This window comes from Symphalangus syndactylus, chromosome 13, assembly GCF_028878055.3.
Source record: "Symphalangus syndactylus isolate Jambi chromosome 13, NHGRI_mSymSyn1-v2.1_pri, whole genome shotgun sequence".
Lineage (NCBI taxonomy): Eukaryota > Metazoa > Chordata > Mammalia > Primates > Hylobatidae > Symphalangus > Symphalangus syndactylus.
In genome coordinates, this window is record NC_072435.2 from 118678938 (window position 1) to 118702348 (window position 23411).

The following is a 23411-nucleotide window of genomic DNA, read 5'->3' on the forward strand; positions in this document are numbered from 1 at the left end:
ATCTAGGTGGCCTCTAAATCCAATGACAAGTGCTTTTATAAGAGAAAGACAAGGCTGGCCGGGGGCGGTGGCTCACGCCTATAATCCCAGCACTTTGGGAGGCCAAGGTGGGCAGGCCATCTGAGGTCAGGAGTTTGAGACCAGCCTGGCCAACACAGTGAACCCATCTTTACTAAAAATACAAAAATGAGCCGGGTGTGGTGGTGAGTGCCTGTAGTCCCAGTTACTCAGGAGGCTGAGGCAGGAGAATCGCTTGAACTTGGGAGGTGGAGATTGTAGTAAGCCAAGACTGTGCCACTGCACTCCAGCCTGGGTGGCAGAGCAAGGCTCTGTCTCAAAAAAAAAAAAAATTGAAATACTACTCTACCAGTTGGCACAGGGCCCTCCTCCTGGGACCCCAGACTTCTTCACAATTCAGCAAGTAAGAATAACCACCTCAGGGGTCTTCCTGTGTCCAGGCCCAAACCTCCCTGCTGATTGAGCTGTCCTGCTGGGTAATATTTCTCTGCTGCATGGATTGGGGTGGGTGTTGGGTGCCTGAGCCTCAATGGAAAAGAACAGGTGGCATTTGTTGGGCCTCAGTTCAGCTGTCCCAGGAAGCGCAGAGGCCTCAGGGATTTCAAGGCAACGTCTCTATCCCCCGTGCAATCCCCGTGGAGACAGGCAGACAGGAATGTCTACACCAGAGACCCTGGGATGGAAGGAGTGCAGATGGGGCTCCTAGACACAGGGGGAGGCCCTGGACCACCCAAAGTCTCTCTGCAACTCCACCAGAGAGGGCTCAGAGGAGAGCCGTGGTCTGGTGGAAAAACCTAACTGGGCGATGAGGCAGTTGGCCCAAGTAGAAGTCAGGTTAGGGGTAAGAGGTAGTACACTTTATTGACCGGGTTCTCCCAACATGTTGCAACCTCTGGCAAAGCCAGACCCTGGGCTTTGCCACCATCCCATCCACCAAAGAGAGAAGAGAACGCATCTCATGAACATCCACGTGGCCTCCAGACAGCAGAGCACAAGGGCGGATGTGGGGAGGGAGGCTGCCAGCCAGGGGTGGGTGGACGAGGGGCGAAAGCGCTGGGTGCCAGGCTGGGGGCACCCCTGAGGCCCCTCCAGACCTGGCCAGCCCCTCACTCCCCCAGTTGAGGTTTCGTGTGGTTCACAGTGAGACTGGCTTAGATTGGCAGCGGGCGATGGCAGACAGATGCCCTCCACGCTCCCCACCTGCCCTGGCCAGACTCACAGAGCTGGCAAGAGGGAGAGACGGAAAATCCCGTTCCCCGTGTCTCCCTCCGGGACAGGGAAGCCCCTTCTCTGGAGGGGTAAAGGGGAGAGGCCTAGTCTCTTGACATCCCCCAGGCTACTAAGGAAGGGCCATTCACTCCTGGCTCAGAAGTTTCTAGAACATCTTGGTGAAAGTGCCCGCCATTACTCCCAATTAGAAAAAGGGTTTTGAAATCTAGGAGTTGACTGGGGTGCCTCAAACTAAACAGTAAAAACCCTGGTAAGATCTAGGTTTAAAAAGGCAGCTCTACCTTTGCTTAGGAGGCTGGGGAGGTCCGTGAAGGCATTGGCTCAGGGCAGCAGGGGTAGGGAGTGCCCTGGGAATGGGGCAGGGACCAGGGGCAAGATGCAGGAAGCGGTGATCCATGGGACATGGCAGGTCGTCGTCCAGTGCTGCAGGCCTGGGCTCGGAGGGCAGCGGGGGACCACCGGGGGCCTCCGTGGGCACGTCTGCCAGGCAGGCACCGGGGCCTCTGCCACACTGGGAGAAGCAGGGGCCCCCCATCAGGCCTTGTGACTGCCGTTGGCTACAGGCTCCTTGTGGCCAGCTGTGAAGTCCACGGCGGGCTCAAGCCCCAGCATCTGCCGCTGCACCAGCTTGGCGTAGAGGCCGCCCTGGGCCAGCAGCTGCTGGTGGGTGCCCTGCTGCACTACACGGCCCTTGTCCAGCACCACAATGAGGTGCGCGTGCTCCACAGTGCTCAGCCGGTGCGCGATGATGAGTACCGTGTGCTTCTGCAGGTTGCCGTGGATGGCCTGCTGGATCTGCGGGGACAGTAGGGGCCTGGCTTGCATGGCACGGACGCCCCACCCGCAACCGTGCTCCATGCCACCACCTATGGGCTGATGCTTAACCTCTCTGAGGCTCAGTTCACAAAGGATGGCCAGCTTCCTTGGTTTTTCTTAAACGGAGACAGCTCAGGGCCAGACACAGCGAGGCACCTGGTGAATGGGGGAATCAGCCCTACCCTGGCCCTCCAGTCTTCTGGTCCCTCCCTTCCCCCTCTTTTTTTTTTTTTTTTTTTTTTTTGACTAAGTCTTGCTGTCACCCAGGCTGGAGTGCAGCGGTGCGATCTCAGCTCACTGCAACCTCTGCCTCGTGGGTTCAATCAATTCTCATGCCTCAGCTTCCCAAGTAGCTGGGGGATTACAGGTGCATGCCATCATGCCCAGCTAATTTTGTTTTGTATTTTTAGTAGAGGTGGGGTTTCACTATGTTGGCCAAGCTGGTCTCGAACTCCTGACCTCAAGTGACCAGCCTCCCTCCTTTTTCTTTTCTTTCTGAGACAGGGTCTTGCTCTGTGGCCCAGGCTAGAGTGCAGTGGAGCGATCACAGCTCACTGTATCCTCAACCTCCTGGCCTCAAGGAATCCTCCTGCCTCAGCCTTCCAAGTAGCTGGGACCACAGGCATGCACCATCGTGCCCAGCTAATTTTTGTATTTTTTTGTAGAGATGGGTGTCCCACTATGTTTCCTAGGCTCATCTTGAACTCCTGGCCTCAAGCCATCCTCCCGCATTGGCCTCCTAAAGTGCCAGGATTATAGGTGTGAGCCACCACACCCAGCCTCCGTTTAATTTTCTTTAAACCTAAAACCGCTCTAAAAAATAAAGCCACTGGAAGCAGTGGCTCACACCTGTAATCCCAGCACTTTGGTAGGCCGAGGCAGGTGGATCCCTTGAGCTCAGGAGTTTGAGACCAGCCTGGGCAACATGGCGAAACCCCGTCTCTACAAAAAATATAAAAAATTAGCTGTGTGTGGTGGCATGCAGCTGTAGTCCCAGCTACTCAGGAGGCTAGGAGGTTGGAGGATCGCTTGAGCCCGGGAGAACTGTGATTGTGCCACTGCGTGCCAGCCTGGGTGACAGAGCAAGGCCTTGTCTCAAAACAAACAAAAACCAACAACAACAAAAATAAAGCCTATTAATTTTTACAAACAATCCAAACTCTGTACTAGAAGCCGAGGAGTTTGCCTCCCTGCAACTTTGTCCTTACCCCTCTCCATTCAATCCCCACCCACCAGCCACACTGACCTTTTGGCTTTGAACTTGCCAAGCTCATTCTCCACTCCGGGCCTTGGCACCTGCTGACCCTTCCTCCTGGCACGTTCTTACCTCCAGAACTCTCCACCACTGGCTTCTCTTCTTTCATGTCTCAGCTCAGATGGCACCTGATGGCCTTGGTTCTAATGGTGAGAACCACAGAACTCTTGGCACATGGTGACTCCATCCAAACCGCTGTGCTAAGTAACCAAACTCTAGCATGGCTTCTAGCAGCAGAAAGCCATATCCCTGGGATGACCACAGCCCCCATTCAAGTGCCTGTGTGAGAAAGCTCAGCTTGGCCAGGAGAATTTGCTGTGTTTTAGTCAACACCTGCTGACTGGCCCCAACCTCTTTTTCTTGGAGTGTTTACTAAAAAGGCTTACAACTGTGACTCCTTCCTCTGTCCCTCTGAGATGTGTATGTGATCTCTTGCATCTCAGAAGTGTCTCTCTTAAGGACCTGAAAGCCATTCCCTTGAAATGGACAGCTAGACACAGGTAGCCTCTTGGCTGTCCACTGGGCTTGCTTTTAGTTTTCATGGGGGCCTCTGCCTGCTCCCCTCCCTATCCCCTCATTCTCCCTTTAAAATGCCCGTCACCACCAAACTGGGATGGAACACGGCTCCTTCCCCACTGTCAGGAGTTACTGCATAAAATCTCTTTTATGGCTTTTGCTAGCGCCCAGCTGTGTTTACCTTTGACAACGGTGACCCCTCCCAATCTCCTGGTGTCCCAAGACTGTTTCATTTGCTTTGTAGCACAGGCCACGGGGTGAACGCATGCTTGTTTCCTTGTTTTTTTTGTTTTTTTTTTTTGAGATGGAGTCTTGCTCTGTTGTCCAGACTGGAGTGCAGTCACGCGATCTTGGCTCACTGCAAACTCCGCCTCCTGGGTTCAAGCCATTCTCCTGCCTCAGCCTCCCAAGTAGCTGGGATTACAGGTACCTGCCACCACACCCAGCTAATTTTTGTATTTTTAGTAGAGACAGGGTTTCACCATGTTGGCCAGACTAGTCTCAAACACCTGACCTCATGATCCGCCGGCCTCGGCCTCCTAAAGTGTTGGGATTACAGGCGTGAGCCACCACGCCTGGCCTTCCTTGTTTCTTATCTGCCTTCCCCACTGGAATGGAAACACCATGGGGACAAGGGTCTTTGTCTGGTCAGCCCACCACGATAACCCCAGAATGGTGCCTGGTGCCTGAGAAGAGCTCAGTAACTCTCTGTGTAATAAGTGAATCAATCCGCATAGACTGAGGTTGCTAGCCATCTGCAAATACATGACTGGGCCCACCTGACCAGTGAGAATGAAACTCAGAGGGGAAGCACTAGCTTGAGGTTACACAGTTGTAAACTGTAGGACGGAGCTGCTAGTCCAGGTATCCCCATTCTGTTTTTTGTTTTTGTTTGTTTTTTGAGACGGAGTCTCGCTCTGTTGCCAAGGCTGGAATGCAGTGATGCAATCTCGGCTCACTGCAACCTCTGCTTCCCAGGTTCAAGCTATTCTCCTGCCTCAGCCTCCCAAGTAGCTAGGATTACAGGCACCTGCCACCATACCTGGCTGACTTTTGTATCTTTAGTAGAAACGGAGTTTCACCATGTTGGCCCGGCTGGTCTTGAACTCCTGACCTCAGGTGATCCACCCGCCTTGGCCTCCCAAAATGCTGGGATTATAGGCATGAACCACTGCGCCCAGGCTTTTTTTTTTGTAGATGGAGTCTCATTCTATCGCCCAGGCTAGAGTGCAGTGGCACAATCTCAGCTCACTGCAACCTCCATCTCCTGGGTTCAAGTGAGTCTCCTGCCTCAGCCTCCCGAGTAGCTGGGGTTACAAGCATGCACCACCATGCCCAGCTAATTTTTGTATTTTTAGTAGAGACAGGGTTTCACCATATTGACCAGGCTGGTCTTGAACTCCGGACCTCAAGTGATCCGCCTGCCTTGGCCTCCCAAAGTGCTGGGATTACAGGCATGAACAATCATACTGGGCCTGTTTTGTTTTGTTTTGTTTTTATCTGTTTGTTTGAGCCAAATGGAGTCTGGCTCTGTCACCCAGGCTGGAGTGCAGTGGCACGATCTCAGCTGACTGCAACCTCTACCTCCCAGGTTCAAGCAATTCTCCTGCCTCAGCCTCCCAAGTAGCTGGGATTACAGGCATGTGCTACCACGCCTGGCTAGTTTTTGTATTTCTAGTAGAGATGGGGTTTCACCATGTTGGCCAGGCTAGTCTCCAACTCCTGACCTCAGGTGATCCACCTGCTTCTGCCTCCCAAAGTGCTGGGATTACAGGTGTGAGCCACCGCTCATGACCCAGGTCTCCCCATTCTGATGCCTTCTCTTGCCCCACACCATACAGCTCTGCCTGGAGCCTGGAGGCTGGGTCCAGAGTGGCTCCTGGCTCCCCACTCTCAACACCAGGAATTCACCAGCCCAGAAGGCTGACTGGGCTGAGCTCCTGGGGCCCGTCTCAGCACCCATCTGCTGGGCAATGGGGGCTCTGGCCGCCTGGAGCTGCTCCTGCCCCCGCATTGCCTGCCACCCTGTGACTCACCAGATACTCGCTCTCGGCATCCAAAGCGCTGGTGGCTTCATCCAGGATGAGGACTGGGGGGTTCCGCACCAGAGCCCGGGCCATGGCCACCCGCTGCTTCTGGCCACCTGACAGCTGGGCGCCCTTCTCCCCTGTCTCTGTATGGTGGAGGCACAGAGACAATTTAGCAATGGGTGAGGCCAGGCAGCCCCAGGGAAGAGTGAGGGGCCCTGCCCTGCAGCTGTGGAAAGGGCGGGCTGGAACCCACAGCTTGAAAGCTCATGAAATGATGCTCCCCCCACCCAACTCATAAGGGGCATGCAGATTAAGCCTACATGCGAATTGATAGCAAGTTACCAATTTTCACCCATTCCTTTGGCAGAAACCCAAACATCTGATAGCACACAGTGCAAGTGAGGCTGCAGGGAGACAGGCCCTCACCCGTCCTCCTGGAGAAGGGGAGTTGGAGCGAGCCCCATGGCTTGAAGAGCTGCAGCAATAACCCTGGGTCTATGAGTCTGTGCAGTGCAAAGGTTGTGTGTGTTCACCAGAGATGTGCGGCCTGTGGCCCAGCAAGCCCACCCGGACCAATTTTCCCCATGGACCAACTTCCTCCCATGCAGAACAATATAGACACAGGTCACTTGTGACCCACAGTGTTGTTATTGCAAAAAATAAAGACAAATAGACTCAAATGTCCATCAATAGGAAATTGAGTCAATCAATTATTATTATTTTAGAGACAGGGTCTCACTCTCTCACCCACGCTAGAGTACAGTAGTGCAATCATTGCTTACTGTAGCCTCAAACTTCTGGGTTCAAGCAATCCTCCAGCCTCAGCCTTCTGAGTAACTGAGACTACAGTGCATGCCACCATACCTGGCTAACTTAAAATATTTTTCTGTAGAGGTGGGGTCTCACTACATTGCCCAAGCTGTTCTCAAACTCGTGGCCTCAAGCGATCCTCTTGCCTTGGCCTCCAAAGTGCTGGGATTACAGACGTGAGCCACTGCACCTGGCCATGCCACCAGCTCTTTATTATTTCATTTTTCTTTCACTGAGATGAAACTGACATAACATAAACATAACCATTGTAAAGTGAATAATCCGGGCTGAGTGCAGTGGCTCCCAGCACTTTGGGAGGCTGAGGTGGGCGGATCACGAGGTCAGGAGATTGAGACCATCCTGGCTAACACGGTGAGACCCTGTCTCAACTAAAAATACACAAAATTAGCCGGGTGTGGTGGCACATGCCTGTAATCCCAGCTACTCGGGAGGCTGAGGCAAGAGAATCACTTGAACCCAGGAGGCAGAGGTTGCCATGAGCCGAGATTGCGCCACTGCACTCCAGCCTGGGCAACAGAGCAAGACTCCGTTTCAAAAAAAAAAAAAAGTGAATAATCCAGTGGCATTTAGTGCATTCACAATGTTGCACAACCACCACCTCTATTTAGTTCCAAAACATTATTCTAAAATAATATATATTTATTATATCAATTAATTACTAGAACTACTTAAGTTCGTATTGAGGTAATTTTTTTAAAATTAGTATACTTAGTATATTTTTATTTAAAAATTCTTTTAAATTGACAAGTAAAAATAGTTCATATTTAATGGTGTACAATGTGATGCTTTGAAATACATATACACTGTGGAATAGCTAAATCAAGCCAGTTAACATATACATTATCTCACATATTTATCACTTTTTTTTTTTAGAAAGAACACTTGAAATCTACTCTCTTACCTATTTTCAAGTAAACAGTACACTGTTATTAACTATAGCTGGCCAGGCACGGTGGCTCACACCTGAAATCCCACCACTTTGGGAGGCCAAGGCAGGCGGATCACCTGAGGTCAGGAGTTCGAGACCAGCTGGGCCAAAATGGTGAAACCCCGTCTCTACTAACAATACAAAAAAAAATTAGTGAGGTGCAGTGGTGGGCACTTGTAATCCCAGCTACTCAGGAGGCCGAGGCAGGAGAATCGCTTGAACCTGGGAGACGGAGGTTGCAGTGAGGCAAGATTGCTCCACTGTATTCCAGCCTGGGTGACAGAGTGAGACTGTCTCAATTAAAAAACAAACAAACAAAAAACTATAGTCAACAGGTCTCTTGACCTTATTCCTAAGGGAAAATTTTTATCTTTTGATCAACATCTCCCCAACCCTCCCTATACATTGTATATATTTAATTACTGAAAAGGGGCTATTCGTGTGGTTCAAAAATCTAAAAATATAGGCTGGGTACAATGGCTCATGCCTGTAATCGCAGCACTTTGGGAGGCAGGAGGATTGCACGAGCCCAGGAATTTGAGACCAGCCTGGGAAACATAGCAAGACCCCACCTCTACAACAAAAATAAAAAATGGGGCAGGAGGATAGCTTGAGCCCAAGAGGTTGAGGCTGCAATGAGCCGTGATCACACCGCTGCACTCCCACCTGGGTGACAGAGCAAGCCCCTGCCTCAAAAAAATAAAATAAAATAAAATCTAAAAATACATAAAACTATAAATAATGAAAAGATTAAGTCCTTTCTTCAGTTCCCTCCTGCTCCCACCAAAAAGTCTTTCATTAGTTGCTTACATGTCCTTGTCTAGTTTCTTTATGCAAATATGAACATGTTATTTTTATCTCCCCAATCCTTTAATAGGAAGAAAAACAGCTCCTTATACTCTGCACCTGGCTCTTCTCGCTTAGCATCATATCTCAGTGACCTTTCCATACTGATATATGGAGAGCTGCCTCCTCCTCTGCCTCCACCTCCTTCTCCTTCTACTTCCTCTTTTTCCCAGCAGCATAATATTCCAGTGTATGGGCTTCTATAATAATTTACTTAATAAATACTTTGCTGAGTCGGAGCACAGTGGCTCATGCCTGGAATCCCAGCACTTTGGGGATTACAGGAAGATTGCTTGAGCCCAGGAGGTTCGAGTCTAGCCTGGGTAACGTAGCCGGACCCCATCTCTACAAAAAAAGAGCAAGTGGCAGAGGGCAGTGCTTAACTCAGAGGGCTATGTCCCTGAGGGTGACCCTGTGGGCCCAGGAGAGGGGCCACCCCCGGCTCCGCACCTGTGCTGTAGCCGTCCTGGAGTTCCATGATGAAGCCGTGGGCGTTGGCCTTCTGCGCGGCCTCCACCACCATCTCGAAGGGCACAGTGGGCAGGCCATAGGAGATGTTGTCTGTGATGGAGCGGGCGAACAGCACGGGCTCCTGGCTCACCAGGGAGATCTGGGGAGGAGGGAGCATGGGGCATGAGAGGCCAGGAATGTGTTCATCCAGCTGTCCCCAGCAGCCTTGCTGCCTGGGGCCTGGAGACGTCAGCAGTCTCAGGCCTGAAACCTGATCGGGGCCCAGTGACTGCACTGAGCTGCCTCTCTTCTTCCTCAACAGCGATTCCCGCCTGTACCCACAAGCCCTCAGCCTCCCCTAATCAGCAAACTGGGGCCTTTTACATTTGCTGCTCTGGGATAAGCCAAGTTCCCTGACCTCCGAGAGAAAGCTCACTGGCCATCCCTGTCCTGGAAAAAAAGAAAGAGGGATAGAATGAATATAGAATGTTGCTGTGAATGAGTCTGCCCATCTCAGGAAGCAAGAGGCCACAGCAGGGCTCCAGGTCACACAGACTGCCCTGGCGGTGGTCCCCTCCCTTCTAAGAGAACAATTTAAAGGAGCTATCCTCTCTAGATTACAGTTTCAGGCATCTGGGCCTACAAAAATAATAGTATGGCCAGGCCTGGTGGCTCATGCCTGTAATCCCAGCACTTAGGGAGGCAGAGGCAGGAGAATTGCTTTAGTCTAGGAGTTCAAGACCAGCCTGGGAAACACAGCAAGATCCCATATCTACAAAATGAAAAAAATATATAGTATGGAAGATATCATTGCAACACCATAAGTAGCAAAAGTTAGTTAATTAATTAAATTAAAATGGAAACAATCTAGGTGTCCATAAATGGGGATTGGTTAAATAGTGACAGTGCACCCTTAAAACTGAATTGCAATAGATACATATACATAGCATGATTCTATTCTTGTTTAAAAAAATTATAAACATGTACCTTCATATATTGATATATTTCTATAAAGATAGGAAACACATTGAAAAGGATGTTTACTAAACTGTTAACACTGGCTACCTCCACGTGGTGGAATTCAAAAGGTAAGGTGGAGGGCGACATTCATGTCACAGTTACAAGATTCATTACAACTATGAGAATATGATTAGCTTGTAACATTTTATTGTTTTTAATTTGTTTTAAAATTTATTGTTTTAAAATGTTTATAGAAATTAACATTTTAGCCGGGCGCGGTGGCTCACGCCTGTAATCCCAGCACTTTGGGAGGCCGAGGTGGGCGGATCACGAGGTCAGGAGATCGAGACCATCCTGGCTAACACGGTGAAACCCCGTCTCTACTAAAAATACAAAAAATTAGCTGGGCGAGGTGGCGGGCGCCTGTAGTCCCAGCTACTCGGGAGGCTGAGGCAGGAGAATGGCGTGAACCCCGGGGGGCGGAGCCTGCAGTGAGCCGAGATCCTGCCACTGCACTCCAGCCTGGGCGACAGCGAGACTCCGTCTCAAAAAAAAAAAAAAAAAAAAAAGAAATTAACATTTTAAATTTAAAGATAGAGGCCAGGAATGGTGGTTCACACCTGTAACCCCAGCACTTTGGGAGGCTAAGGTGGGAGGATGGCTTGAGCCCCCGAGTTTGAGATCAGCCTGAGCAACACAGTGAGAACCCGTCTCTACAAAATAATTTAAAAATTGGCCAGGTGTACATGGTGGCTCATGCCTGTAATCCTAGCACTTTGGGAGGCCGAGGTGGGCGGATCACCTGAGGTCAAGTGTTCGAGACCAGCCTGACCAAGATGGAGAAAACCCCGTCTCTACTAAAAATACAAAATTAGCCAGGTGTGGTGGCGCATGCCTGTAATCCCAGCTGCTCGGGAGGATGAGGCAGGAGAATTGCTTGAACCCTCAAGGCGGAGGATGTGGTGAGCCGAGATTGCACCATTGTACTCCAGCCTGGGCAACAAGAGCAAAACTCCATCTCGAAAAAAAAAAAAAATTTGACCAGATGTGGTGGTGTGCACCTACAGTCCCTCAGGAGGCTGATGTGGGAGGATTGCTTGAGCCCAGGACGTCATGGCTGCAGTGAACCATGATCACACCATCACATTCCAGCCTGGGTGACAGAGTGAGATTCTATCTCAAACAAAAAGTACATAAATAGGCCAGGCGCCACGGCTCACTCCCAGCATTTTGGGAGGCTGAGGTGGGTGGATCACTTGAGGTCAGGAGTTCGAGACCAGCCTGGCCAACATGGTGAAACCTTGTCTCTACTAAAACTACAAAAAATTAGCCAGGTGTGATGGTATGTGCCTGTAGTCCCAGCTACTCGGGAGGCTGAGGCAGGAGAATTGCTTGAACCCAGAAGGAAGAGATTGCAGTGAGCCGAGATCATGCCACAGCACTCTAGCCTGTGCGACAGAGTGAGACTCCATCTTAAAAAAAAAAAAAAAGAAAAGAAAAAGTACATAAATAAATAATTAAGAGAGGCTATTCATGAAAAAGAAAACCAAATGGCCAATAAATATATGAAAAGGTGTTTAATATCTTCAGTCATCAGGAAAATGCAAAAGACCACAATAAGCTACCACTACATTCTCACCAGTTAGCAAAAATTCAGGACTGACAATGTTAGGTGTCTGAGAATCAAAGCGTGGTACCTACTGCAAAGTGTGAACAGCTCTGCCCAGGGGCCTCTTCTAAAACTGGTGAGCAGCAGCCTGGTGGCCCCCCACTTGGCACCATTTCACAACAATCTACCTCTGGTTACATGCACATGGTGTGGGCAGATTTCACAACCCATGGCCCTCGCCACCATCTAGAACTTGGCTAGGAGTTCTGGAATCTCTGTGCCAACACTCAGGCTTTCACATAATTTATGTTGATGATGTAAATGGTGCTCTCTTAACAGTTTATATTTCTTGGACAGTGCACAACCTGAGCAACCATCCAGGGCATCCCTGCTCTTAGGCCAGCACAGGGACAGGTGTTACAGTTCTTTTTCTGAAAGGATTACTAAAAACTGTCCAGTCATGAATAGCCTATTTTGAGTACTGGAGATGACCTAAATGTGGAACAGCTGAAACTCCTTCACTGCTTGTAGAATGTAAATTGTAAAATGTAAATTGGTATAACCACCTGGGCATAGCTGTTGTGACAGAAACTACTGCAGTTGGGGATGTACATCCACTATCACCAAGCTTTCTACTCTTAGGATTATACCTTGGGAGGGCATACTCATGTACACCAGAAAACATAGACAAAATTGTCCACATCCCACACTGGTATTTTTGGTAATGGTAAAACAAAACAAACTGAAAAACAGGCTGGGGGCAGAGGCTCACACCTGTCATCCCAGCACTTTGGGAGGCTGAGGCAGGAGGATCACTTGAGGCCAGGTGTCTGAGATCAGCCTAGGCAACATGGTGAGACCACATGTCCACAAAAAAATAAAATTAGCTGGGCATAGTGGCATGTGCCTGCAGTCCCAGCTACTTGGGAGGCGGAGGTGGGAGGATGACTTGAGCACAGGACTCTGAGGCTGCAGTAAGTTGTGACTGTGCCACTGCACTCCAGCCTGGGCAACAGCGGGAGACCCTGTCTCAAAAAAATAAAAATAGGCCGGGTGCGGTGGCTCATGCCTGTAATCCCAGCACTTTGGGAGGCCGAGGCAGGTGGATCACGAGGTCAGGAGATCGAGACCATCCTGGCTAACATGGTGAAATGCCGTCTCTACTAAAAATACAAAAAATTAGCCAGGCGTTGCGGTGGGCATCTGTAGTCCCAGCTACTTGGGAGACTGAGGCAGGAGAATGGCGTGAACCCGTCAGGTGGAGCTTGCAGTGAGCCGAAATCATTCCACTGCAGTCCAGCCTGGGCAACAGAGCGAGACTCTGTCTCCAAAAAAAAAAATACATAAAAATAAATAAACAAAATAAAATATAAAGGGAAACAACCCAGCGAGGCACAGTGGCTCACGCCTATAAACCTAATACTTTGGGAGGCCAAGGCAGGCTGATCACCTGAGGTCAAGTGTTCGAGACCAGCCTGGGCAACACGGTGAAACCCTGTCTGTACTAAAAATACAAAAATTAGTCGGGCATGGTGGCACAGTCCTGTAATCCCAGCTACTAGGGAGGCTGAGATAGGAGAATAGCTTGAACCCAGGAGGTGGAGGCTGCAGTGAGCTGAGATCGCACCACTGAACTCCAGCTTGGGCAACAGAGCAAGACTCCATCTCAAAAAAAAAAAAAATAAAGGGAAACAACCCAAATATCCAGAATGCATAAATAATTGTGATAAACATTTGTACAGTGGGTTATCACCCAGCAATGAAAATGAATGAACTCTGTCCCCAGCCTCAACCTGGATGGCTCACAATGTCGAGTGGGAGACACAAGACACAAACTAATCCACACACCAATCACGATTCTACCCAGATGAAGTTCCGAGCAGGCAGCACAGAGCTCTGCTGTTCAGCGGTGCACACAGAGATGTCAGAACCAATGAAAAGCAAGAACATGAAGACTCTAAAAGTCAAGACATTACTTCTTGGGGAAAGAGAAGGGACACATGGCGTGGGGGAGGAGGCTTCTGGAGTGCCAGAATGTTCTATTTCTTTTTTTTTTCTTGAGACAGAGTCTCATTCTGTTGCCCAGGCTGCAGTGCAGTGGCCCAATCTCGGCTCACTGCAACCTCTACCTCCTGGGTTCAAGTGATTCTCGTGCCTCAGCCTCTTGAGGAGCTGGGATCACAGGCATGCGCCACCACACCCGGCTAATTTTTGTATTTTTAGTAGAGATGGGGTTTCGCCATGTTGGCCAGGCTCGTCTTGAACTCCTGAGCTCAAGCAATCCACCCGCCTCGGCCTCCCAAAGTGCTGGGATTACAGGTGTGGGCCATCACATCTGCCCTTTTTTTCTTTTTTAATAGAGACGGAGTCTCATTATGTTGTCCAGGCTGGCCTCAAGGGATCCTCCAGCCTCAGCTTCCCAAAATGCTGGGATTACAGGAGTGAGCCACCGCGTCCAGACAAGAATGTTCTGTTTCTCTAGGAGGGCATTGTAATTGGTGATAATTCTTTGAACTGTCCATTTATCTCTAGTGCCCTCTTCCGCACCTGTTACAGCTCACAAGAAAGACGGTTAGATGCAGAAAGGGCGAAGGAGTGTGGCCCAGGCCCATCCACATACCACACGGTGCAAGTACTTGTGGTCGTAGGCGCTGATGGGCTTGCCGTCCAGCAGCACCCGACCCCCTTCCAGGGGGTAGAAGTTCTCCAGGATGTTGACGCAGGAGCTCTTCCCACTGCCCGAGGGCCCCACCAGGGCCGTCACCTTGCCGGGGGACAGGCTGAAGGAGACATTCTGCAAAGAACACACAGGCACAGTGTGGGGTTATTGGCTCACGTCCAGGACTGGATGCCCTGGCCTTGAACATAGGTGGGTGCCCTTCCCAGCCCACCCCATGTGCCTCTCCCTCACTTGGGCACTGCTGGCCCCTAAACGTTCTTTCTAAGACACTAGGACTTGGAAGCACCTTGAGATTTGCTGTTTCCTCTGTCTGGAATGTTCTCTCTGCAGGGAGCCCCCCGGTGAGGTCTCACTTCAAATGTCACCTCCTCCAAGAACCCCTTCTTGACTGTTACCACCATTCCCATGGACCATCCCTACCACAGCACCCTGATCCGTTTTCTTTGTAGCACTTATTATCTGGAATCATTCTGTTAAGTATCTGTCTTCCCCAACTGGAGCCCAAAACTCCTGGAGGGCAAGGATGTTGCCTGACATATTCCCAGCTGCCCTGCCACAGCCTGGTGTATAGGAGGTGCACGAGAAATGGGGTGATGGAAAGACTGATTCTGGCAGGCCTCAGGCCGCGCCCTCACCTGCAGGACCTGGGTGTGGGGCCGAGTGCGGTAGGTGAAGGTCACGTTCTCAAAGTCCACCCGGCCCTCCAGGTGGTCGGGGGCCAAGCTGCCATCGTGCACCATGGTCGGCTGCCGGTCGATGAACTCGAACACCTTCTCAGCAGCCCCCACTCCCTGCATCAGGCCACTGTAGACGGAGCCCACGGACTGGGGAGAGGAGACACGCGTTCCTGTCCCACCGATACCCGACTCCTGGGACCCACCCGTTACTAGAGAGATGAGGCAGGTACAGAGAAAGCAAGGAGTTCTGGCGGGGAGGTGCAGGAGGCCACCTGACCACCCACTGGTGCATTAGATAACGACAGTAAGGGGAGGTGAGGACAGCAGCATCACCGGCACTCTCCCGGCCATCCAGCTGAGTGGGTGCCATCATCCCCACAGGAGCAGATGGAATCGAAGGAACCGGCAGGGGTGTGGCACAGTGGGAATCCAGCCTTGGTCTTTCAATTGCCATAGCATAGCTGTTTTTTTTTTTTTTTTTTTTAAGATAGAGTCTCCCTCTGTCGCCCAAGCTGGAGTGCATTGGTGTAATCTTGGCTCACTGCACCCTCCGCCTCCCAAGTCAAGTGATTCTCCTGCCTCAGCCTCCAGAGTAGCTGGGATTACAGGTACTCGCCACCACGCCCAGCTAATATTTGTATTTTTAGTAGAGACAGGGTTTCACCATGTTGGCCAGGCTGGTCTCAAACTCCTGACCTTAAGTGATCCGCCCACCTCACCCTCCCAAAGTGCTGGGATTACAGGCATGAGTCACCAGACCTGGCTTGATTTCAGTTTTCAAAATGGGTCTTAATGTGTACTACAAATAAATATATTCTCCTTGGGTAAAAATACATAGAGTATGAATGTAAATCATAATAACGGCCCATTTTCTTAAGTATTCTCTTTTTATTTATTGTTTTTGAGAGGAGGGTCTCACTCTGTCACCCAGGCTGGAGTGCAGTGGTGTGATCCTGCTCACTGCAACTTCTGCCTCCCGAGTTCAAGCAATTCTCCAACCTCAGCCTCCCGAGTAGCTGGGACCACAGGCATGAGCCACCACTACGCCCGGTTAATTTTTTGTATTTTCAGTAGAAACGGGGTTGCACCATGTTGCCCAGGCTGGTCTGGAACTTCTGAGCTCAAGGAATCCGCCTGGCTCAGCCTCCCAAAGTGCTGGGATTACAGGTGTGGCCCACTGTGCCCGGCCGAGCATGCTGTGTATGTTAGGAGGTAGGTTCCAACATTATCTCCTTTTTTAACTGATGAGGAAACTCAGGCACAGAGGGCTCAAGTAACTTGGCCCAGGTCACATAGCCTAGAAGTGGCAGAGCCAGGATTTGAATCCAGGCCCATCTGTCTCCTGAGTTCAGGCTCTTAGGTGCTGAATGTCCTCATTGGTGATAAGGCGGTGATATCAGCATCTGTGTCCTGTTACTGTGAAGACAACAGCAACAGCTGGTAGTAAACACTCAAAACCCCAGAGCTGGCCGGGCACAGTGGCTCACGCCTGTAATCCCAGCACTTTGGGAGGCCGAGGCAGGCGGATCATTTGAGGTCAGAAGTTCGAGATCAGCTGGCCAACATGGTGAAACCCCTTCTCTACTAAAAGTACAAAAATTAGCCGGGCGCGGTGGCTCACGCCTGTAATCCCAGCACTTTGGGAGGCCGAGGTGGGCGGATCACGAGGTCAGGAGATCGAGACCATCCTGGCTAACACGGTGAAACCCCGTCTCTACTAAAAATACAAAAAATTAGCCGGGCGAGGTGGCAGGCGCCTGTAGTCCCAGCTACGTGGGAGGCTGAGGCAGGAGAATGGCGTGAACCCCGGGGGGCGGAGCCTGCAGTGAGCCGAGATCGCGCCACTGCACTCCAGCCTGGGTGAAAGAGCGAGACTCCGTCTCAAAAAAAAAAAAAAAAAAAAAAAAAGGTACAAAAATTAGCTGGGCATGGTGGTGCGTGCCTATAGTCCCAGCTACTGGGGAGGATGAGGCAGGAGAATAGCTTGAACCCGGGAGGCAGAGGTTGCAGTGAGCCAAGATTGCAACACTGTACTCTAGCCTGGGAGGCAGAGCAAGACTCCGTCTCAAAAAAAAAAAAAAAATTAAAAAGAAAAAAATTAGCTGGGTGTGGTGGCATGTGACCGTAACCCCAGCTACTCAAGTAGCTAAGGTAGGAATATCACTTGAGTCCAGGAGGTCAAGGCTGCAGTGAGTCATGATCACACCACTGCACCCCAGCCTGGGTGACAATGTGAGACTCTGTCTCAAATAGTAATAATAATAAACAAACAACACTGCACTGAACATTTCGGGACATACATCTTCGCCCACTGCTGTGAGTACTCTTGAAGCATGGATTCCTAGGGGCAGAATTACTGCTGAGTCAAATAATACCGCAGGTGTGATTCTCCAGCAGATGCAATGGCCTGAGTAGCAGATGCTAGGAACACCCCACCAACATCCTTGAGCCTTATCAGCGCAGCACACAAAGGCCCAACCTCTTACTGCCTGCGGAATGCGGGCTTTTTTGTGGGAGTGGGGCAGACAAGAGAATTAACACCCTCACTCCAGGCTGACCTTGAGCAATGACTGATGGCAGCTTGGGTGTAAACACCCCAGCTCCCTGGCCCTCAGATGGGATGACTCTGGCGCTGGTATCCTACCCTGTCCGCTAGAAGGATCCCACCTCAGTTGCCCACACTGGTAACTGGCTCCACCACTCACTCTGCTGACTTCCTTCCTTCCACGTCTCACTTTCCACTCCCACCCCCGTTTCCTGAGATCACCTCCCAAACAAATCTGTTGCACTCCAATTCTGTCTCAGGATCTGCTTGTGTGGAAACCAAAATCAAGACAATCTAAAACACCCTTGCATTTCCGAGGCGCTACACTGGAAGTAGGCTGGGAGGAAGTCAGACCCGGCTGGCCCTGAGCCCGTTCCCGAGCAAATGTGGTGGGCGAGTCACTTCACTGCTTGGGTTCGGTTTTCTTTTCTGAGAAATGGGAATTTCCACATCACTTCAACTTCTCACAGAGCTGTTAAGACCATTTCCTGAAATCACCTCTGTCCCTAAAGGGTGTTGCTGTCACTTGTTGGTAGTATTATCATTCTTTGTTTCTTTTGTTTTTTTTTGAGATGGAGTTTCGCTTTGGTTGCCCAGGCTGGAGTGCAGTGGCGCGATCTTGGCTCACTGCAACCTCTGCCTCCTGGGTTCAAGCGATTCTCCTGCCTCAGCCTCCTGAGGACCTGGGACTACAGACACATGCCACCATACTCGACTTGCCTATTTATTTATTGAGACGGAGTCTCGCCCGGAGTGCAGTGGTGCGATCTCAGCTCACTGCAACCTCTGCCTCCAGGGTTCAAGCAATTCTTCTCTCAAGTAGCTGGGATTACAGGTACCCACCAACACGCTTGGCTAATTTTTGTGTTTTCAGTAGAGATGGGGTTTCACCACATTGGCCAGGCTGGTCTCGAACTCCTGACCTCAAGTGATCCACCCGCCTCCGCCTCCCAAAGTTCTGGGATTATAGGCGTGAGCCACCATGCCCTGCCTAGTATTATCATTCTTGATATGATCATGCTGTCTCCCCTACTTACCTTAGAGAGAAATACCACACTGTCAGAGTCCCTGGAACCCCCCCACCCCATTAAGATCCCTCTTCCCCAAACCCCTCCCTTCTCTCTGGATCCCCGGACACACTGGCCTCTCACCTCCATACAATCTCCCAGGACAAACTCGTAGATGATGAAGGCGATGAGGTTGCCGCTGGTCATCTGGCCCGAGATGACAAGGTGGCCCCCGTAGTAGAGGATGCTGACCTGGACCACCAGCAGTGTGAGCTGGGGCAGAGGGAGAGGGGATGTGGGTCGGGGGGACCTTAGATCCCCCACCATCCCCCATTCCCTGCCCCATCCCAGGCTACAAGGGGAGGTGAGGGCAGACCCAGCCACAAACTGAAATGCCAGCCGTTGGCAGGGGTGTCTTCCAAGGCTTGTCACTCATGCCTTCCCCTGCCCCGAGCATTTCCCTACAGAGGCCTCCAGCTGGAGCAGGCTGTGGGCTTGGCCACAGAACAAGGCTTTCTTTGTGAGGCCCTGGCACACACATGCCACCCCCAGGCTCCTCAGCTTGGCCACGTGGGAACTATTCGTCCTCCTTATGGGGAAGAGCATGACTCAGAGAGGGCAAGTGCCCTGGCTAAGGTCACACAGCAAGCTCTCTGTTTCCTCCCCCAGAGGGGTTCTGTGAAGAACGGGCTGTGATGGGGGTGCCCATGCCTTCCTCCTGTACCTGGGGGGCATCTGGGAAGGGAGTGGAGTCTGAGTACCCATGGCAGCCCACACCCCAGTCAGGGACTCCATCTGTCCTCCTCATGCCCAGCCAGAACTAGGCTGCTGTCTGGGCCACTGTGCCTTGGTGGAAGCTGCAAAGGATCCCCCCGCCAGTGGACAGATTGCTAAGAGGATCAGCCAGCTGAGCTGGCCCTTAGCCCCTCCTCTCCTCCTTGGCTGGTACTTTGGGGAGGTGGCAGCACCAGGAAGTCCCAGATATCCTCTGTCCCCTGGCTCCCCTGTAGACCACCAGCTCCCTCCTCCCTCTCACTCCAAACCCTCCTCATTCCTCTGCAGCTATGCCCTGACCTGCCCACCTCCCATGTGTGGCCAGTGCAACAGTGACATGATCCAAGTGCTCCCCATCCTCCAAGGAGGGGCTGTGACTCACTCCCAGGAGTGTGCCATACACTGTCGGGAGTGTGTGTGGCTGTGACAGGAGACCTGCCCGAAAGTGGCCTAGGGACCTGCTGACTCCCCACGTCAGCAAGGATGTTTCCCCAGCTGGGAAAAGAAAGCTCCCACCCTGCCACCCCACGCCAGGTGAGCGGGAGAGAGGGGCAGCCTTGCTTCCGGGAAAGATTCTCAGCCGGGCGCGGTGGCTCACGCCTGTAATCCCAGCACTTTGGGAGGCTGATGTGGGTGGATCACCTGAGCTCAGGAGTTCGAGACCAGCCTGGCCAACATAGTGAAACCCTGTCTCTACCAAAAATACAAAAATTAGCCAGGCATGGTGGCGGGCGCCTGTGGTCCCAGCTATGCAGGAGGCTGAGGCAGGAGAATTGCTTGAACCCAGGAGGTGGAGGTTGCAGTGAGCTGAGATGGTGCCACTGCACTCCAGCCTGGGTGACAGAGTGAGGCTCTGTCTCAAAAAAAAAAGAAAGATTCTCCACCAGCTTGATGCCAACATGCAGGGCTGATGTCCTAGATTGAGGGCTTCCCCCATCTTTGCATCCCATCCCTCCACAGCCAGAGCTGCCTGGCCAGGGGCACATACCCCGCTGCCCCAGACGTAGTACATGTAGGCAGCCGCCTCCTTCCTGTTCAGCTTGTACACCTGCTGCAGCTTCCGCAGGTACACCTCTGCCTCCTCCTCCTCATTGGCGAAGCTCCGGACAGTCTTCATGGCACTGATGGTCTCCTCGGCCGTGTTGCTCGCTCTGGCCAGGGCATTCTGGACCTCTTTGGAGAGCCTCTATGGACAGGAGGCAGACAAGAAGAAGACCCCAAAACAGCCTCACTATGTACTGGAGCCCCCAGGACTCTCTGGGTTTTTCCACCCGTCGCTGGCAACAGCTATATGTAAGAGGTTCCTGGGACAAAAAGACAAGATCTAGCCCTTTCTCCCCCATCTCCTTCTGGCTCAATTTGACACACTCAGATAGTGAACTCCAGAGAGGCTTTTGGGGTGATGGTTTCAGCTCCTGAAGGATGGGGGGTACTGATCAATAAGTCATCCCCAGTATTCAAAAGAGGCTATTCATGACTGGACAGTTTTTGGTAATCCTTTCAGAAAAGGGGCCTCAACACCTGACCCTGTGCTGGAAGAGCAGGAGATGTCTGGACAGTTGTTCAGGTTGTACACTATATAAGAAACACCAACTATTAAAGGGGCACCATTTACATCATCAACATAAATTATGTTAGAGCCTGAGGGTTGACAAAGAGATTCCAGAACTCCCAGCCAAGTTCTACATGGTGGTAGGGGCTGTGGGTTGTGAAATCTGCCCACGCCATGTGCATGTCACCACAGGCAGAGCTGAAAAGTGGTCCCAAGTGTGTGGCCATCAGGCTGCTGTTCACCAGAGTCCTGGAAGAGGCCCCTGGGTGGAGCCGTTCACACTTTGCAGGAGTCACTCTGCTGATCCTGAAGTCAGCCAGGAAGGCTGCCCGAGAGGCCAGGACAGGAGCATGCACTGGCATGTCCCATGACCATGTGTCACGCCCCAGCCGCAGGAAGCATGCAGGGTGCTTGAGTCATGTTTGGCCACTGGCGGTGTGTGTGGCTTGTGGAGATGACTCGCTGGCTACACACAACACATTCAGGCATGGGGTGGAAAACCCAGATAGGGCCTTCCTGAGGCCTCCCTCAGCTGAACTAAAAGGCAGGGTCTGCAGCGCACACAGAGGTGGGGCTGAGGGGAAGCTCCAGGGTTTCCTGCTCCGTCCCAGGGGCTAGTGGGAAGGCCGGAAGCAAGGGGTGGGGAGCAGCGTGCTGGAAATGGCTCAGACTCTAAAGAATAGATTTACTTTCTCATCTCAGTGAGGACAGCGGGGAGGCTCGTGACCAGGAACTTCGGGAAGAGGTCCTACCTGTGTGGCTGGAGAAGGCTGTGGGGAGTGGCCTCACCGGGGGCTGGGTGGGAGACGGCTTCCTTTGCTACCCTGGTCTCAGGTCACCAACACCAAAGGCTCCAATGGAGCCGCGACAGTGACTTACCCGGCACCACCTGGAGGCCGTCATGCATCCAAGCCCCTGCTCAGAAGTACCCCGCGTGGGCCTGGGTGACTCTGAGGGGGTTGCCTGTACCTTTCACAGGGTCACAGCCCTGCCTGTCTGAACCCAGCCTGTCTGTCCCTTAGGGCTCGGGGGCACCCACCCATTTGGGAAGCAGGAGGAGGGTGAGGTCTAACCTGGCTCATGGGACTAGCTCTGAAGCAGAAGCAGTGCCGTGGGGTGGCCAGAGGGGACAGCAGCCTCCCCATGCATCACGGCGGGCCTGCACCACCCCCACATACACACCAGGCACGTCCCAACCCAGGGCCTTTTCACTGGCTGTGCCCTCTGCTCAGCACACACCTCCCAAGACGCCCGCCTCCTTCAGACCCTTGTTCAGATGTCCCCTTCTCAGCAAGACCTATTTAACTTGTACTTATTCATTCATTTTGGAGACAGGGTCTTGCTGTGTCACCCAGGCTAGAGTGCAGTGGCACGATCATAGCTCACTACAGCCTCGACCTCATGGGCTCAGGCGATCCTCCACCTCAGCCTCCCAGGGAGCTGGGGCCACAGGCATGCGCCACCAAGCCCAGCTAATTTAAAAAAATCTTTTTTTGTAGAGATGGGGTCTTGCTATATTGTCCAATCTTGTCTCGAACTCCTAGGCTCAAGTGGTCCTCCTGCCTGTGTCTCCCAAAGTTCTGGGATTACAGGCATGAGCCACCGGGCCCAGCTGGCAATCCAATTTAAAATTGCAACTACATCCAATGCTCCCAATCCCTCTGCTCACTTCGTGTTTCTCCTTAGCACTGACCATCTTTTACTGTATTGTGGATTCTCATTCTTTGTGCTGTTGGTACCTAGTATCCGTCTCTGACACTAGAATACAAGTTCCAGGAAGGCAGGGGCCATGTCTTTCTCACTGATGTATCCCAGTGCCTGGGACATAGCAGTTGGTCAGTAATTATTTATTGAATGAATGAAGAAATGAATGAATGAATAAATGGTTGAATGAATGCAAACACAGCCTCAAGACCAGTCCTTCACTAGCCCTTAGTGGCCCCCTGAGCCCCTCCTAAGGGGATGTTTGGGGGCTGCCAGGGTGCACGGTCCCCAGCAGAGACGGGGCAGGCCTACCTTGTAGTACTTGCCGTAGATGTTGGACACCATCATGATGATGGGGAAACCCATGAAGGTGACCAAGGAGAGCTGCCATGAGAGGCTGAACATGAAGACCACCACGCCCGTGACCTTGACCGTGTTCCGCAGGAAGACATTGATGTTCTGGGAGACCAGGTCGCTGACCATGGTGGTGTCCGAGGTCAGGCGGGAGATGAGGTCCCCTGGAACACACGCGGCTCAGCTCTCACCACAGCAACCCGGGCCTTGGGGGTGGCAGTGGGGGATGCTAAGGGGCCTCTGAGAGAGACACTGGGAAGCTGGGCCTCCCTACCTGTGGGCGGGGTTGGGGGGTGGGAGAGAAGAGCAGATACCCCTCGAGGGCTACTCTGAGCCAATCCCAGTCACCAGCATCTTGCTTAGGCTTCACGACATCCCGCTGTACAGCGGAGGAGGCTGGGGCTCAGAACAGGAAGGCCCCCATAGAGTCACACGGCCTGTCCGTGGCTGAGCCAGACTTCAAACCCGTGTCTCCTCCCTGTCACTGGCAGAGGGGGTAACTCCTCTTCCCTTCTAGAGAAATAACAACCTGGCTGGTGGCGGGCAGAAAAGCGCAGACACTTCTTACCTAAGTTGGACACTGTGCTAAGAGCTTTGTAAGGACCCCATGGGGTGGCTACTATCCGTGT

General features: G+C 52.0%; 1 protein-coding gene across 7 annotated transcripts in view; it reads right to left on the reverse strand.

The window, feature by feature from the left end:
• Positions 1-853: 853 nt before the first annotated feature.
• ABCB9 (ATP binding cassette subfamily B member 9) overlaps positions 854-23411 on the reverse strand; it is a 47812-nt gene continuing 25254 nt past the window's right edge. For 4 of the 7 annotated variants that reach the window (XM_063614672.1, XM_063614671.1, XM_063614670.1 and 1 more), the window contains 8 exons: positions 22741-22946; positions 20161-20358; positions 18543-18671; positions 14805-14993; positions 14110-14283; positions 8921-9080; positions 5872-6008; positions 854-2043 (listed from right to left, as the gene is read on the reverse strand). In XM_063614672.1, the coding sequence (XP_063470742.1) occupies positions 1783-2043; positions 5872-6008; positions 8921-9080; positions 14110-14283; positions 14805-14993; positions 18543-18671; positions 20161-20358; positions 22741-22946 (1454 nt within the window). In that variant the 3' untranslated portion in view covers positions 854-1782. The remainder of the gene's footprint in view (positions 2044-5871; positions 6009-8920; positions 9081-14109; positions 14284-14804; positions 14994-18542; positions 18672-20160; positions 20359-22740; positions 22947-23411) is intronic. The other 3 variants (XM_063614673.1, XM_063614674.1, XM_063614675.1) reach the window with 3 other exon arrangements.